The sequence below is a fragment of the Carlito syrichta genome, unplaced genomic scaffold (assembly GCF_000164805.1).
Source record: "Carlito syrichta isolate Samal-C Ts95f unplaced genomic scaffold, Tarsius_syrichta-2.0.1 Scaffold305672, whole genome shotgun sequence".
Lineage (NCBI taxonomy): Eukaryota > Metazoa > Chordata > Mammalia > Primates > Tarsiidae > Carlito > Carlito syrichta.
In genome coordinates, this window is record NW_007249768.1 from 264,454 (window position 1) to 282,285 (window position 17,832).

General features: G+C 41.1%; 1 protein-coding gene across 2 annotated transcripts in view; it reads left to right on the forward strand.

The window, feature by feature from the left end:
• VGLL4 (vestigial like family member 4) overlaps nucleotides 1–17,832 on the forward strand; it is a 183,580-nt gene that overhangs the window by 93,196 nt on the left and 72,552 nt on the right. Inside the window, exon 1 of one of the 2 annotated variants that reach the window (XM_008062212.1) lies at nucleotides 3,524–4,079. The exons of the other annotated variant lie outside the window; for it this stretch is intronic. Within the exon in view, the coding sequence (XP_008060403.1) occupies nucleotides 3,998–4,079 (82 nt within the window). The 5' untranslated portion in view covers nucleotides 3,524–3,997. Of the gene's footprint in view, nucleotides 1–3,523; nucleotides 4,080–17,832 lie in introns of those variants that run through there. 2 annotated transcript variants of the gene reach the window in all.

Here is a 17,832-nt window from a genome sequence, read left to right on the forward strand (position 1 = left end):
TACTTTAATTTTGTATATATTAGCCTATGAATGCATTTGAGAAGTGATCTTTTCCAGTATTTGGGTTTTTTAATGGATAGATTGATTATACGCTGAAGTGCAATCAGAATCTAGATGGTGTTTCTTTCTTTTCTTTTTTCTTCTTTTTTTTTTTTTTTAAATCAGGATTCATTGAGAGGATAGAGAAGCTCCCAGAGCTGGAGGGAACCCAAGGGGGTTGCCCTAGATGGCGTTTCTTTTTTTTGAGTTGGAGTCTCTGTCGCCCAGACTGGAGTGCAGTGGCCGCTCCCAGCCACCGCAGCCTCGACCTGCTGGGCTCCAGTGATCCTTCCACCTCAGCCTTCCAAGTAGTTGGAACTACGGGTGCGCGCTACCACGCCCGGCTGATTTTTTGATTTATTGTAGAGATGAGGTCTCGCTGCCCAGACGGGTCTCGAACCCATGGGCTCCGGCAGTCCACTCACCTCAGCCTCCCAAAGGTGCGGAATTACAGGCTGAGTCACCGAGCTCAGCTCGAGATGGTGTTTCTTAAAAGATGAGGAACTGTGGTCTTCTAGAGATATTAACAGGCATTTAATAAGATCAAGTTAGGTAATCCAGTGTGTGCTGAAAGTGGGAACAGGGGAGATGAAGAATCTGCCTTTCAGATGTTTTAGTCGTAATGATTTTATTCAACAAGTATTGACTGGTAGCTTACCATGTGCTAGGCTTCTGCCAGACTGACCTCGAAGAGCTGGAGAGCGAGTAGTCCTTGCTCTGAAAGCGGAGATTTGGTTAGAAATGAAGCATGTGTGTGGTACAAGTTGAGCATCTCTCATCTGAAAATCTGAAATCCAAAATACGCCAATATGATGCGCAAAGGAAATGATCACTGGAGCATTTTGGATTTCAGATGAAAGATGCTCAACCAGAAGTATAATCCAGATGTTCCAAAATCCAATAAAGTGTGAAATCCTAAACATTTCTGGCTTCAAGTATTTTGGATAAGTGATACTTAACCCTTAAAAGACTAGCTCAGAGTAGGGCATGAGGAGATGGGAGGACAAGGTCCCAGGGAGGTATCACAGAACAAGACAGGCCTTATGCTGAGTCTTGAGGAAGAAGGGATGTTTACTGAGTAGACAGCTGGGAAAGTCTCTCACGAAGAGAGGTCATGTAACTGAGAAGTGAAATCATGTGATTCGTAGAGTAACTGCAGGTAGTTCAGTGTACTTGAAATGGAAGGTGAAAGTTTCCAGGAGCTGCAGTCAAAAGGCCTAGAGCTGATCCCAGAGGGTGTTCCCTATGCTGCCTAGAGCTGGGCTGTCTTAGCTAGCCCCCCTGGAGCACGGGGTCTCTCTGTGGAAGCCAGGCTTTTGTTTTATTTTTTTCAGACTGTTGCAGACTGATGCTTTGTAAAATGCAGTGCGACTCAATAACTAGAAATATGAAAAATACAACCCTCATTTTTTTTAATTATTAAGATTTGAGACCTAAAATTGCCTGTCATATTGCTATAAAAGTTTCTAAACACTTGTTCTCTGTTTCTGTGTCTGTCTCTTGGGGATAAGTAATAGCAGGTTCTGGAACTCCTCTGTGGACCACACCTGAGTAGCACCATGCCAGCCTCCTGGATCAGTGGGGAGGACGTGGCTAGGGGCTGGGAATTTTGTGACAGATCATTTTAGTCAAAAGACAAGGTAGACCTGTGGGACGGTGTTCATGCACAGGAGAGTCCAAGAACCGCTTTTGTAGGTGATGCTGAGTTATTCAAGGGAAGTCACTAAATAGTTGACTCATATTCTTACAGCTGTATTGTTTGAATCTTGTGCTTAAGTCACAATTTAAAAAAACTTGTCAAAATAAGTGAATAAAATGAAGTACCTTACGGCAGGTTTTTTCCTTTCCAGATGAAAGCAATGTTTTTCAACCTTGGCAGCATATTAGAATCAGCTGGGACTCTTTAGAAGCTACTGATGCTGGGTCTCACCCCTCAAATTAGTTTGGAGGATGCAGCCTTAACATCAGGATTTTTAACCCTCCTCCACCCCCCGAATCTGATCTGCAGCCAACTGTCTCCCACTTGGGGTAGGCTAATGATGCATCAAGTTTTCTGATAGAGAATTTATGTAAAGAACATAGCACAGGAATAGTCCTCCAGAACTATCAGTTGAATTTAAACCTGAAGCCTGATATGAAGTTTAAGTACAATAATCTTGCATATACTGGATGCTATAATAATTTTCTTCCAATCCTCCCCACCAAATACCATTACGTATTTCTATTACAATTGATGGTATACATTTCTTTCCCTTAGCTTATTCAGTATCTAGAATATGTGATATAGCATTAATAAATACCCTTATAAATGAAAACTTGTGAAATCTTGATTCTTCTATTGCTTACTTCACCTGTCACCCAATTTCACTATTGCAGCAGTAGTGGCACCAGTATTTGGGTGTCATAGGAATCTCCAAAAAAGTCTTATTAGAACAACTTGACATGAACATGCCTATTATCTCAAATATAACTACTGCTGGATTTTAAATATACAATTCCTTGAAATTATTTATTCAAATGTGATTTTAGAGTATATTAAAGAATACAGATATTTTGGAATACTTATTCAAATATTTTAGAACTATTTTTTTTTCTATTTTGCTGATGTGCTTGCTCTTCATGTGCTGAGAGCTCTGAACAGTGATTCATCTAGTCAGCAAACAGGTTCTAGGCACCTCCTTGACTTTGCTAGGCATTGGAGATGCCAAGTTTATGCCCCCAGTCCTTCCAATAAGGAGTAACACAGTGGCATGCCACTAGCTTCTAGGTGGGACAGCTGTCATGTGTGCAAAATAAATCATTTTGTCCCCTTCCTCTATAATTTCAATTCTGGATATATTAGTCTTATTTGCTTAACCATCTCTCCCCTCCTTTCTTCCCTCCTTGTTTTTAAAGAAAGTTACAATACTTAGGTGGGGGGGGACACGACATTCTAAAAGTAGTTCTACCATCGAGTTTTGAACATGTGGGGCCGTCATTCGATCCATCTGAACCTCGGTTTCCTCTGCTGTAAAAGGTGATACCGTTCTCACCCTTCCACCTGAGTTACGGGAATCATGAAAGAGGCTGTATGTAACATTAACATCAAAAATTTAAATATACAGCCAAAGCGTCCGCGGGCTTCCTAAAACAATCTTAAGAAGAAACGAACAAAGAAAGAAACCACACGTATATTGTTTCAGCAAAACACGTGGGGTTCCCGAAGCCCCACGGTGAAGTGACACAAAAGTTACATTCCGTGGAGGTTTGCTTCCATGATGGATTTTTTACTTGGCGCTCAGCTCCTGAAAAAGAAACTCCCCGGGTTTTCCTTTTCCTCCGACGGTTTTGCGGCGGCCGGCCGGGCCGCTTCCTGCCCAGAGCCGCCCCGCCAAGGCCCCGCCGAGGAGGCGCCCCCGCTCCCGCGGCTCCTTCTTGCAAACCCGGGTGGGTCTGGAGGCTGCTCTGGCGCCGCAGCCCTCGCTGACCCCCGCGGCGCCCGGGCGCAGTGAGCATGCTCGGCGCCCCTCCTGCGGGAAGAGGAAGCTGGCTGCATAGGAGTCACACCGAGCGTAGCCAGCATGTCAGCGCAGTCAACTTGCAGCGGGCTGTGAGGGCGGCGAGCGGGGCTTTGTCCTAGGAAGTGCGCGGCGTGCTTTTCTTTATTACCCCCGCTTCATCTCCAAGAACGACTCGTAAGGCCTTCGAAACGCTTTTCTTAACGCTCCACTGAGGATACAGCACGTATACCGTCTACCAAGAAGCCCTTGACGGGTTTTGTCGGAGTGTGGTTGTGTGTGCGCGCGCCTTTTTTTTTTTTTTTAACTTTTACATACTTTGTTTTGATCGTCGGAGGCCGGGCCTCCGTCTTTGGGAAGTCGAAGAGAAGAGCCAGGAGCTACTCAGCAACACTTGATATTTTGAAACCTCCTCTTTTGGGGCGAAGGCAAAGAGCTGGTTTTCTTTGCTAGCCCGATAAATGCTATTTATGAAGATGGACCTGTTGAACTACCAGTACTTGGACAAGATGAACAACAACATCGGCATTCTGTGCTACGAAGGTAGGGGTCCGTTCGGGCCGGGGCTGCGCTTTTGCTTTCGAAGCGTGTTCTGGTCGCCTGCTGAGCCTTCCGTCCGCTTTCTCGGGACCGCAGGGTGCTGGGAAAGGCCAGGTGTTCGCGGCGGACGGTTTTCAGCACGGAGTTTGCTCGTCTCTGAGCCTCGGGGTTACAGTGGAGAGGGCCGGACCCGGAGGCGGTGGACTAAGAGCTGTGAAAGTTTGCTTTCTGCTTGCACGGTACTAACTCCTGACATTTCTGACTCTGGAAAATGTCGTGTCTTCTGTATCCCCCTAGGTCTTTTCCTTGAGGGAAGAACTTCTGAGACCCAAGTAAAAGTTAAACATGTCGGGGGTGTGTGTGTGTGTGTGTGTGTGTGTGTGTGTGTGGTGGGGGAAGGGCTACGATACTTCTCTGAAAGATACCACCCTCCCCGGCGTTCAGGTCGTGTTTCGGCAGCGCTCTGGATTCTCGTGTCGAGGGGGAACAAAAAGTTACAGTGAGCGTTCGGTTTGGGGCGTGATTGTCTCACACAATGAGGAATTTTGCTTCGGAGCGTGGGGGGCTGGAAGGGCACCCGTGTCACAGAGCACAGACTGGCTCTTTGTCTGACTTCCCACTTCCTGTCCAGCGCGGAGAGGGTTCTGACACTGAGGGATGTTCCCTTCACACTCCGGTCCCTTGTGGGGGTGATGACACAACACGCCGACCCGCACGCCAGGCCTTAGCACAAAGAAAAAGAAAGAAACCCGCTCCGAATCCTTCTTGTTTGTTGCTTCCCACTCCCCGTGAGGTGTTTCCCCACCGTCTCATAACAGTTCACGCGGCCTCTGGCAGTAGTAGGAGAAAACAGCGATTTCTTCATCCACTGGACCATTATCTACGTGCGATTTGAAAAAGCGGTAATGGCCTGGGTTTGAGTGGCCGAGGGGCATCTCTAGGGGAATTCGGCAAGGCAGGAAGAGTATTTTTCGCTGTAGCCAAGTCCGAATGAGGGGGACTTCTCCTTTATGGTTCAGTAGGAGTAGTTTCTGTTATTTCTTTTTCTCCTATAGTAAATTGAAACATTTTCTCCTGAAAAAGAAGAGGATAGTTGTAAAACTTGGTAGGGCGATTCACTGGTATTTTTCATGTAAAAATTTCAGGTTAGTTTCCTGATCAGTTACCCCCTTCAAGGAAAAAAATCTTATTCAGGTTGTTTTTTTTATTGAGTTCTATGGATTGTGTTGTATTGAAAGGTTTTTAAAAGGTTTTTTTTTTTTGAGTGTTGTTTGTTTTACTACAAGTTCCAGTTATGAGAATGTTGGTAAATTGCTTTCTTTGAATCTTCTCTGTCAGATATCATCTTCTAAGCTCACTTAAAAGGCAGACTTATTTAGAAAGGGATAAGCAGGGAGTGACTGGGCTTGTTTTCTATGAAATTAATATATTGTGGTTCCTCTTTTTTTTTTTTTTAACTTTTTTGAGTGAACAAGAAATAAAAACTTTGAAGGCAATTTCTGTTGTATAGTCTTTGTCAACAAGTTTTTTATATATATATATATCTATATATATATATATATATTTTTTTTTTTTGAGTCTGGGTCTCGCTCTGTTGCCAGGGCTCATCACAGCTTTGTACTTCTGGGTTTAGGCGATCCTCTCTCCTCAGCCTCCTAAGTAGGTGGGACTATAGGCGTGCCACCACGCCTGGCTACTCTGTTTTTTGTAGACATGAGACTGGTGTTGAACTCCTGGGCTCAAGCAATCCTCCTGCCTTGACCTCCCAAAGTACTGAGATTACAGGCGTGAACCACTGGCCCTGCCCCTAATATGATATTTAAAAAACAAAACAAACATAATGCCCAGCCTATGAGAGGAAAATAAGGATTGTTAGGAAATTAATTAATTTTTCATGTCTGTGATTGGTGGTGGTGAGGACCAGCTTATGGAACGTTTGTCCAGGTGATTTCTTATTATGTCGCATGCCATGTACATGAGGGTAGTTCTTTCTTGATATTTAGGAAAAAGAAACCTTGATTTTGAAACTTGAGTAGATATATGGGATAATAGGCTAAAGTCTGTTTAGTTTAAACATCTGTTCCTATTTTCCTTATTATGAAAGTTAACATTATTTTAGCACTAAAATAAATACACAGGAAATGAAGAGAAGCACAGCAAAATTTGAGTGGTGTTTATAGTGAGTTGTTTATGTCCTAGTGGTTATCTCAGTGTAAACACTGCACACATCTGTTCCGAACTCCAAAGGGTGTTTTGAAGATGGGCATAAATCATATGTGGGATTTTTTTGGTAATAAAAGTTGGAACGGTTATGGTTCTTTAAAATTCAACACTGAGAATATTCATTTCAAACGTACCGGCTCCCCAGCATTCCAGGGAAGTTATTTGGGAAATGGAATGTACAGTTGGTAGACAACATTTGATTTCATTTAGGGCACAGCCAAGCTTCATATCTCTTAAGAAGGGACAAATGAATTTTCTGACATTTTTGTTTTACAGAGTAAAATGAGGTTGGTCATTTATTCTCATCATCTCTTTAGTTATACCACGTTCCTTAGTTGTATTAGACGCAGCTCTACTACCCAAAATAGACTCTGCCTCTGCACCATCTTTCTTCATCTTGTCTAGTTCTTGATCCACAAGCAGATCTTTTTAACCAGTTGCCTTGTAGCATACAAACTCTTCCTGAAATCTTACTTTAAAATCAACTCTAACTTGTTTAGATATCGACTCCTGCTCCCTGGCACCTGCCTTTCACCATAGTTGTCTGTGAGCATAACCGAAAAGAGAATGAAGGAAAAAATTAACCACAAACAGTAAACTTGGAGTGGGGGGTGGTTGGGTTAGGAGAGGAAGATGGGAAAAAGAACCGAAGAACCCAAGTCTGGCTAACGTCTGAAAACTAATTACCTTCACTAATGATGAGCAAATTAGCAGAACTGTGCTTGTGTTAATGTGTCTGTTCAAAAGCCTCATGGTTTATTACTACCATACTTAACAGTTAACCACTTCACCCTTCATCACCCCACTGAATGCTCAAATTATACCCACGTGAAACCCAGTTTTGCCTCTGTCTCCATGAAAACATCCCAGGCCAACTCCAGCCCTCTTCCCCTCCCCCCCACTTCTGAGCTCCTAGAAGGATGAAAGCCTTATGAAGGCAGGGCATTCTGTCTTGGTGATCTCTGCTTCTCCAAGTTCTAGCACAGTGTCTGGTTAGACTCTCAGGAAGTCATTAGAATAAAGGCTGACTCAAAAAAAAAAAACAACTAAAAACTAATGCAATCTCTCCAATGGCAGTTGTAGTTGCTACTGTATAATTTAGCACTTAATTATACACTGCCTTGTATTCCCTAATTATCTAATTATTGCAGTACTTTACGGAGCCTGAAACATCATTTAATACTTTTGTCAAGTTTTTGCCGAGGAAACTGAGGCCCAGAGAGGTAAAATTAGGTTTATTCAGAAAGTTTATTCAGCTGATTTAGAAAGTTGTGACTGGATTAAATCAAGGTTAGAACCCAGTGCTTTTGACTAGACTGTGATATTTCTGTACCATACTGCCTCTCCAAAGTTATTTCATGTCTCATCTCCTCTATTAGCCCATTGATGTTAGAGGCTGTGCTCTGAGTGGCCCAGGCCCCAGCACAGGGAGGACATCCTGGATTACAGTGCAGAGTGAAGCCTTGCTTCCACTTCTCATTGCTCTGCAACCAGTTGCTGGTCCAAGTTCTGAGGCTGTTGTGATATGCAGGAAAGAGTTGGAACGATGCCTCTGGGGTGGGGGAGCAACCTCGTTGGAACGTGTTCTCCCTGCTCCTCTGACACTTAGGTTTTCTTTCGTTTTTCTGACTGTGCAGAGGAGGCAGTCCTGTGTAAATGCCAGTCCATAGACAGTGAGTCCCCAAGGGAGCTGGGGCCAGGTTAGGCCATTGGCTTTCCTCAAGATGGCTGACAGTTATATTTACGTAATTACTTGGTGCTGAAAACTTAGGTACTAATAAATGTGCTCATGGTTGACTGTAGCTTTATGCTGCTGTTAGTGATACTTTAATTATAGGTTAGGAGCCATTAGTGTATAATTTGGTAGAAGTTCTCTCCTTTTAATTTAAAAGTATGGTTTATTGGGAGAAAGTAAGAATGAATTGTGTATTGTGATCCTCTCAAAGCTTAAGAGTATTCTGAGTTCCTCAGGTTTTAGATCCGATCATTGTGTTAGAACTTGTTTTATCACAGATTACATTTAAATTAATTTTCTGGAATTGAAGGGAAAATGCACACACCAGAGTTGCTGTGTTGAGTGAGACCCTGGGATCTTTTGTTTTCTTCCGCCAGTCTCACCACCAGCAGTTTAATGGAGTCCTGATTTCATTGTTCTTTGTCTAATGAGCTCAGAGACCTCACAGGTAACTTAGGAGCTTTGGGTACTATTCAGGTGAAAAGGCCACAGAGTAGGGCCTTTTTGTACCAGCCTCTAGTCCCCGGCCCTGCATATCAAGGGACAGGCTCTTGATCTGGGATGTTTTCCGAGGTAGAACATCTGTAACTGTTTTGCTGTGGAAATTCATTTTACTTCAGCTTTTTACTTGTATGAAAGGGTAGGGAGTAAGGGTGGGAGTAAGGAGTCCCCCGGGGAGGGAGGGAGAGCGAAGGAAAGAGAGAAGAAAAGGAACAGAGAAGAGCTTGACTAATAAAACATGCCCAGGTGAGCCTAAGAGCTCTTTCGAGAGAGACCTGGCCAGTTTGTGTTTCTCCTAATTACAGTTTGTGAAGGGAAGGTGTGATTATACTCTTCTTCCTTCCAGCTCCCCACCCGTTTTTCAGCCTTCTTCCCGAAGGATTATTTTACTTGGCTGTTTATCTCTTGGAGCCTGCACTTGGCTCATTTTGGAAGGCATATTTGTCTTCCTTCCTCTTTCCCTTCCCTATTGTCTGCTTTGCCTTATATTCCTAGGGTGTTTGAATTTGTTGCTGTGGAGAGTTTTAAAACATGCTGTAAAGATAGAAAGAAATTCTCCTTGCACATGAGGAGATTCCAAACCTCTCAGTATAGTTTAGTTCTGTTTGACTGTAAGGATGTTGCAGAAAACTAGATTTTGTTAAGAAGAAATAAGATCCAGATTTAGCACTTCTGCGTGTACACATATATAAAAACAGTCTAACCAGGGACTGTTTCTGGTGATCTCTGTGTCATCTCTAAGTTCCTCGCATTTATTCAGTGACAGTTTATATTTAGTGGTATTTATGTGTTGCATATGTAGTTAATCATAACTGTTTTTTTTTTTAGCCTGTCTCAGCAACATAGGTTTGTACAGAATAGGCCCCTCCCCTCCCATGACTGCTTTTTTTTTTTTTAAAGCAGGGTCTGAAAATGATTTAACTTTCTTCATTTGTTCTCTCCCCTCTCCTGACCCTCTCCCCACCTTTGCCTTCCTGAATGTAACATGGTCTGCTAAGTTCTAAGGAATTATTTTTGTCAGTTGGCTTTGCTATCTTGCCTTTTCTGCATTTTTTTTTTTTAAAGAATGCTGTAGAGTATTTCAATTTCAGGGCATTGTATATAGAATTTGTTTTATTCCTATCAATGTGAATCATGACTAGTTGAAAGAATGTTTACTTACCCTAAATAAAATAGAAAACCTATTCTTAAAGTCCACTTTTATTTGTTGCTATTTATAGTCTTTCCAAACTCTTAACATTTCACCCTTTTGTTTGCAAAGAAGTCTGCAAACATAACAAACTGAAATATATTTAGTAAGTGATCAGAGAAAATTCAGTACTGCCCTTTTGTTACCCAGTGTCCTTTGAGTTAAACATTTATGAAATGCCTACATTCTGCTAAGGAGTGTTTTAGGGGTCTGTCTCTCTCTCGCTCTCATTTTAAATTATGAAATGTACGACACATACAGAAAAGTACATAAAACATAAGTGTAGTTTAAGGTTAAAAAGAAATGAACAATCTTGTAAATATAGCCTGGTCAAGAAATAGTAAATCTCCTTTTTCAAGTTTTGTCTCTTTTGATCAAATCCCTCCCAGTCCCAGAGGGCATTACAATTGTAATTTGCTTTCTTTTCTTTTTTTTTTTTTTAATGCCTTTGCTACCTGTGTGTATATTCTAAACAAGTTAGGTTCATTTTGCCTGTTTATTTGAGCCCTATATAATTGGAATTATCTCGTATGTCTTCTTTTGTGTATGTGTGTGGTTTAATGAGGTCTTTTAAAGTAGTAGAAATGCTGTGCTCAGTGGCTCTTGCTTGTAGTGCCCGCACTTTGGAAGGTCTAGGTGGGAGAATCTCTTGCGCCCGGGAGTTCAAGACCAGCCTGGGTAACTTGATGAGACCATGTCTCTACAATAAAATAAAAAAATTAGCTGGGCATGTTGGCACATGACTGTAGTCCCATCTACTTAGGAGGCTGAGGCAGAAAGATCGATTGCCTGAGCCCAGGAATTCCAGGCTGTGGTGATCTGTGGTCATGCCACCACACTCCAACCTGGGTGGAAAGTGTGGACCGACTCAAAACAACAACAACAAATATATATGTAGATATATTAGAGGAAAGAAAATGTCTATCTCTTCCATGTAAAGCCAGCTTTTTTTGTGTTGGGATTCTTAGCTGTGAAATATTTGATGTCCTAGCCTCATTCACCTGTGGCTCTCTGTTTATTAAGCAGAATTGGTGATGCTTTGAGCTGAACCTTTTTTCCATTTAGTATTTTGTTCAGATTCTTCACCACCTGTTGAACCCTTCCCACCATCCATGCTGTAATGGAAAATTAAGAGTTAGAAAAACTCTGCACAGTTTTAGAGAGTGCAAAGTGGGAGACACTTCTGGAGATCCACAGCTTAATTAGGGTCTGAACAGCAACTTTCGTTCTGCATTAATAAGCAATTTGCTTAAAGGCTGAGACTTGTTACAAGTCAACTTTGTTGCAGTGCCAGGTTTCTTTGGATGTTAATCCAGGGACTTTTGGATACACAGAAAAAGCTTAAATTGCTCCAGTATTAAAACAATGCTCTACATTGTGTAGAGATGACTGTTATAGAGAGCAGCAAATATCTAAAACAATAGTCTGTATTATACACCATCTAAAATTATGAATGAAAAAGAATTACCCATATGTATTACTCTTGATTTTTATTTTATATCTGTTTTACATGAAAATAGCTGCCTGTTAATTCTTCTTGGCTAATGATTTGATTTTAATAGAGTGAATTCCAGACTTGAATGGTTTGATGCAGATGTGCTCTGCCAAGCAATTTAGTGAAGTTGTTTACACTACCCATATCCAGCTGGTCAGAATACTTCTTCCTTGATAACAGTTGAGTGATGAGTGCACGTTTCTGGACTTTTTTTCCTCCTTGAAAATAAACACATCTTCTGTTATGTGGCAGCACTATCATACTGTCAAGGAATTAATTTAAAATTTTATTTTAAAGTCAGCAGTTTTCTCTTTTACCCATTTTTTTTTTTTTTTTTAGATTCTTACTATGCGTGTCCTTTGCAACTATTGTTTTTCTGATGAGCAACTGATAAACTGCTGGCTGACCCCACAAAGAACTCTTGTTTTATTTTCCTGCTGAAAAGTTATGACCTTCTTGCTAATGCTTAAAATCACCCACGAGAATGATCTGGGGTGCTTTTTCAGGAATAGCAGCTGTGCCAGGTTTTAAGTTCTATTGAGTAGAGGGTAAAAGGGATGGAAAATAGCAGTCATTCTCAGTATAAAACCTGTGCAAGTTTTTCTAGCACAATTCTGAATGCAAAATTGGAGCAATTACCAACAGCTTCTGAAGACCAGGATGGGAACCTTCCCCCCCCTCCTGTGATTAGAGGCTTTATACAGATAAAAGCTGATGTTGGTAGGGGATGAGGACGAGGGAAATGAAGTGGACATCACAGTGGACATCAAGCATTGCTCTTGGTTCTGTATTTTGTCTAATGAGAGAGAGAGTGGGAGAGCATCTTCTTACATAGCTGCAAGAATCTTCATACATCTTTTAAGAAGATAAAAGAACCGCTACATCTGCTTGCATTCTCACCTGCGTATTCTTCTGAATCCATCTCCACCCTTATTTCCTTAATGCCCCTGTTGGTGTTCACAGGTGCCAACCCTTCTGGCCTCAAGAAATTGTTAGTGATCTGTTTCTTCTCTGATTTTTCCTTCTTCCTCTCCTGGTTCATTCTCCTCATTATGCCCTCATACATAAGACTCTCCCAAATTTAAAACTAAATGAATCCTCCCCTAAATTTTGTGGTCCCTTCCAGCTATTAGGCTATTTTATCCTTGTCAGCCAAGTTACTGTAAGAAGGCCAACTCATCCCTCCTTCTTTTCTGCCCATTCCCTCCTCAATCTGCTGTCATATGGTTTCTGCTGCCACAGCCCCATTGAAATTGTTCTGGACAGGATCACTAAGGCAAGTTCAGTAGACTCTTTTTTCAATCCTTACCTTAGTTGATCTCTATACCATGTGGTGCTGACTCCTTCCAAATTCTTAACATTCTTGCCTCCCTTGGCTCAAATACTTACTGAGTTCCCACTTCATTGGGAACAAGGTGCTGGTGAGCAGATGGTGAGCGAAGTCATCAATAGGGGCAGGTGAATAAGGTTGATAAGTATTTAAAAAAAAAAAACCCCACAAAAACTAGCATTGCGGTCTGAGAACACACTGGAAGGGAATAAAAAATGACAGAAATAGGAGTGGATGTGAATTTGTTTTATTAGCTTAGGCAAGAGATGGTGGGAACCTATGTTGGGGTGGTCACAGAGAAGAGGAATGGGTAGATCTATGAGATATTTAGAGAGAAGACTGAAAGGGCTTGGTGATGGATTAGAACAGAGGATGAGGGAGAAGATGGAAGATATTGAGGGTGCTTCCTGGGTTTCTAGCTCGACGGGTGGTAGATGGGTGGTGCTGCCATCTGCAGAGACAGGAAGCACAGGTAGAGGACTGGATGGGTTCTGGAATGAGATCATTGGTTTAACTTCAGACATGTTGAGTTTGAAGAATCTTTGAGGTTTCAAAGAAGAGATAAATGTGAGAAAGTTGGACATGTTGTAGAGCTCAGAGGAAGGCCACTGCTGGAGATTTTGATTTGGGATAGAGAATAAATGAAACTTTGAGTGAAAGTGGTCACCACTTAAGAGCAAAGGATAGAATAAGTTAAGTCCTAGAAACGCATCTCTTCATTAATTCTCCATTAACTTTTCTTTTTATTTTAGATTACTAAAATAATCTCTGACCACTGCTTCCGATCTCATCCTGTGCTAGGCTTCCATCTGTAATATAGTAGTACCTTCATCTAAAATGGGGAGTATCAGTTCCCATTTACCTCTTGAGCCTTATCTTCTGTGGTTCCCTCACAAGACCCTGTAGTCCAGATTTTGTCAATCTGCTTCCTTTGAGTGAGCCATTTCCTCTATCTGAAATTGCGCAATCCTCCCCCGCTTGTGGCTCCTGTTAGTCCCTTAAGGGCAGGGGCTTCTTCCAGAAAGTGGCCCTCCTTGCCCCTACCTTCTTGGGGGGATTAGGTGTTTGTCTTTCCATGACATGCCATTTCATACTTCTGCCACAGAATTCTTCTCACTATATTTTATACTCATCTGTCTTATTCTAATTTCTGGGAGGGCTAGGATATTGCTTTCTTCTCCTCATTCTTAGATACCAAGCACAGTGGTGTCTGCTTAGGAATGAATCTACTGCAGTGTCTTTTCATTAATGATAAAGAAACATTGAAATTGTGTGATTAGTCCAAGGATACTCAGTTGGTGATACAAGTGTGAGTTTCTTAGTTCTTGGAATGTTGTTCTTAGAGGAAGTAAAGATAACTGGAAAAGGGAGGGATATAAACAAGAGAGGAAGAAAGAAAGAAAAACTTCCTTAGGGCTCAGTTTCTGTAGAAAAACATTTGAAGTGGGCTGGTTGGTTGGGAATAACTACTCTTTCTTGCTTATCTTGCTTTCTAGTGAATTTACTTTGTAGTATCTATTAAGTGAACTGATTGCTTATGGGAAAATATTTAATACCCATGATGTGCCAGGTACTGTTTGTTTATTGGGCATATAGCTGATAACAAAATAGACACAGTAAGGTTCGTGACTTTATGGAGCTTAGCTTCTAGCTGGGGAGACAGGTGAGGAGCAGTAAATAAAGAAGATAATTACAGATTATGAAAAGTGTTCCTATTACCAGTTGATGTCTATTAGCTTGTTTACTGTTTAGAATAGTTATATCCACACTTGGCAAGTAATTGCTTTTATTTTTAAACTTCAGAACTTAAATTTGAGTGGATTATTTATTCCCCCCATGGTCTTGTGAAGGATTTAAAAGTATATTAAGGAATCTTTTAGAAAATTTCTTTAGATTCTTAGAAGTATGGATCTTTTACTTGGTCTATTAACTATGGCCAGAGAGTGAGACTGCCTTAATCCATCTCATCTATTTACTATATTGGGAACTAGAATTTATTGACGTACAAGTAACTAAAAAAAAAGATTACATGGTTCATTTGGGTCTTAATAGGAATAAATAGAATTTGAAAATTCAGTGAATTAAAAAATGCTCAAGAAATTGATGCATTAGTTGTACATTCTTCTTAAACAACTCTGTTCAGACCTTAACAGATATTGCCCTGAATAGGATAGATACTGCAATACCCCAGGGAGAATTTCTGACTATGATAACTGTGTGATAACAGTGTTTGGTGAGGGCCAGATAAAATGCAAACCTTGGGCTTAACTGGGATAATAGACTGGAGTTTTCTGTCCCCTCAGTTTTCTTTTCACTTCCTTTCTTTTGTTTTTATTGCAGCATAATTAATTATGGAGAAATCCTAAGGGTATGGCTTCATGAGTTTCTTCCCCTATGGTTTGTCAAAAATAGATCAGGTTAGGATTTTAAGTTTATTATGCATACAGAGGGAGAATTCATGACCTGGGAGACCTCAAAACCCAAAATGACATGCATTCTCAATTTTATAGCAGTTTACAGCACAGTTTATCAAACATAAAGGAGGAATGATTTTGACCTTTTTCATAATGACTGTCATATATATATATATATATATATATATATATATATATATTTTTTTTTTTTTTTTTTTTTTTTTTTTTTTTTTTTTGGAGATGGAGTCTCACTCTGTTGCCTAGACTGGAGTGCAGTGGCCGCTCCCAGCCACTGCAGCCTCGACCTGCTGGGCTCCAGCGATCCTTCTGCCTCAGCCTTCCAAGTAGCTGGAACTAGCGGCGTGCGCTAGTGTAACCACGCCCAGCTAATTTTTGATTTATTGTGGAGATGAGGTCTCGCCAAGTTGCCCAGGCGGGTCTCGAAGCCGCGAGCTCAGGCAGTCCACTCACTTCAGCCTCCCAAAGGCGCGGGATTACAGACTGAGCCACTGAGCCCGGGTTGTCATATATATATTTAAGGCAAACAGCTGTTTAAGCAGATTTATCTTTAGCTGATTGGCTTGATTTCATTGAATCATGCTGATAAGGACACAAAGCTCACATTTGTGTTTTGTTTAGGGTTAGCGCTGGGGAAAATCATAATGACTTAAGTTATCATTGTGCATAGTTAATCTTGGGGTAACTAAACTGTGGCCTCCACTTTTCTGTATTTTTAACAGCTTATTCTTTTTGATTAGGGCTGACCTCCCAGATCAAGATAAAGAACATTTCCATCACCCCAGAAAGCTTCCTCGTGCTTCCTTGCCAGTTAATATATCCCCAGAAGATAACCACTATTTTGACTTCTGTAGTCACAGATCAGTCTTGCCTGCTCTTGCATTTCATGCAAATAGTCATTTATATCCAATTTCTTGTGCTCCATGTATTTTTGAGATGTATTTATGTTGTATTTTGTTCTTTTGTATTGTGTTATGAGTATATCACAATTTGTGTATTTGTTTTAAGGTTGATGGACATTTAAATTGTTTCCAGTTTTCAACTATGAATAGAGTTCTGAACATTTTTTTTTTTTTTTTTGAGTTGGAGTCTCACTCTTTCACTCATATTGGAGTGCAGTGGCTGCTCCTGGCCACTGCAGCCTCGACCTGCTGGGCTCTGGCGATCCTTCCGCTTAAGCCTTCCAAGTAACTGGAACTAAAGGTGCGCGCTACCACGCCCAGCTAATTTTTGATTTATTGTAGAGATGAGGTCTTGCCAAGTTGCCCAGGTGTGTCTCGAACCCTTGGGCTCAGGCAGTTCACTCACCTCGGCCTCCCAAAGTGTGGGATTACAGGCTGAGCCACCAAGCCCGGCCCCTGAACATTTTTTATTATGGTAAAATATATATAACATAAAATGTATAATTTTAACTATTTTTAGGTGTACTGTTCAGTGGCATGAAATACATTCACTTTGTTGTATGACTTCTGAACATTTTAAAGCAAGTTTTTTGTGGACATACGCACTTATTTCTTTTGTATAAATACTTATGAGTGGAATTGCTGGGTTATTGAGTATGTTTAACTTTTAAGAAATTACACAACTGTTTTCCAAAGTGGTTGCACCATCTTACTTTGCCACCTGCAGTGTATAAGGGTTCCGGGAACTCTTCATCTTTACCAATACTTGATATTGCCAGCCTTTTACGTTTCTGCCCTACTGGGGATTTATGGGCAGTATTAAGGCGTTGCTCATGATTAGCTTATAATTCATTACTTACTAGAATACCTATTATGGCGCCAATTGGTACTATGTCAAAAAAGACTCATTCCTCACTTTTTGACAAACTTGCAGGCTGGAATATGTATATTTCTTGCCTCATTTCAGAGCAGAGGTAGTGATTTTGGTATTGTCAAAGGAGGAGTTGTTTTTCCACATGGATAAAGCTAAGCCATGGAAACCAGCAGGCAACCAGATTGAGGGATGTGAAAAAACACCAACGTGGCAGAGGACTCTTTTTTTGGGAATACTTTCCTTTAGCATAGTGTTTCTTTGCTTTATTTCTAACTTGGTAGTGATTCATCCAACCAGTGACCTGTTAAAATAAAGCTCAAGGATTAAGGTCTCTTAGCTCCAGTTTGATTTATCTTCTGGTTTGCCTGCTGTTCTCTCCTTAGGTTCCTTCAGTTTTTCCCACTGTTTGGAATATCCTTCTTGCTCTTTTCCAGTGGCATGAATTCTATACATCTTTTAGGGTGTAGCCAGTTTACCTTTATGAAACTTGACCTGAGATATTTTGTTGGCAGGAATTGGACTTTAACCTTTTTTTGGGCGGCAGGGGTGGGGGTGGGGTGGGGGGGAGAATATCTCTATTACTGGCTGTTTTTCTTTCCTCTGTTTTTCTGGAATCAGAGTCTTACTCTGTCACCCAGGCTGGAGTCTCTCTTTGGCTTTGACTTTATTCTGTTTAGCTTTGCACACCTGTTTATGTTGCACAGAGCACTTGGCTGTTAGTGAAGTTCTAGCAACCTGTTTACTTTGTTTCATGAAGGATGTGAAAGCTACCTATTAATATTTTATCTATAAGTGGTTTTTTGTGGAGTGAATGCCCCGCTCCTATTGAAGAGGTAGGGATAACCATAGCTCATAACTACCACAACGGTGTTTAGAGCACAGTTCAAGGAATATTCATGGCACTTTCAAATATTTATTTTTGACTTTAAGGGTTATGAAATCCTCAGTTGTTCCAGATCTTACCTGTCATAAACAAACAAAAAACTTCTAGTTCCTGACCTTCCCAGGGCTTTTCTTTGAAGTAACAAGAAGAGAACGAGAGACACTTGGAGAAACAGTGACATTGGTATCTACC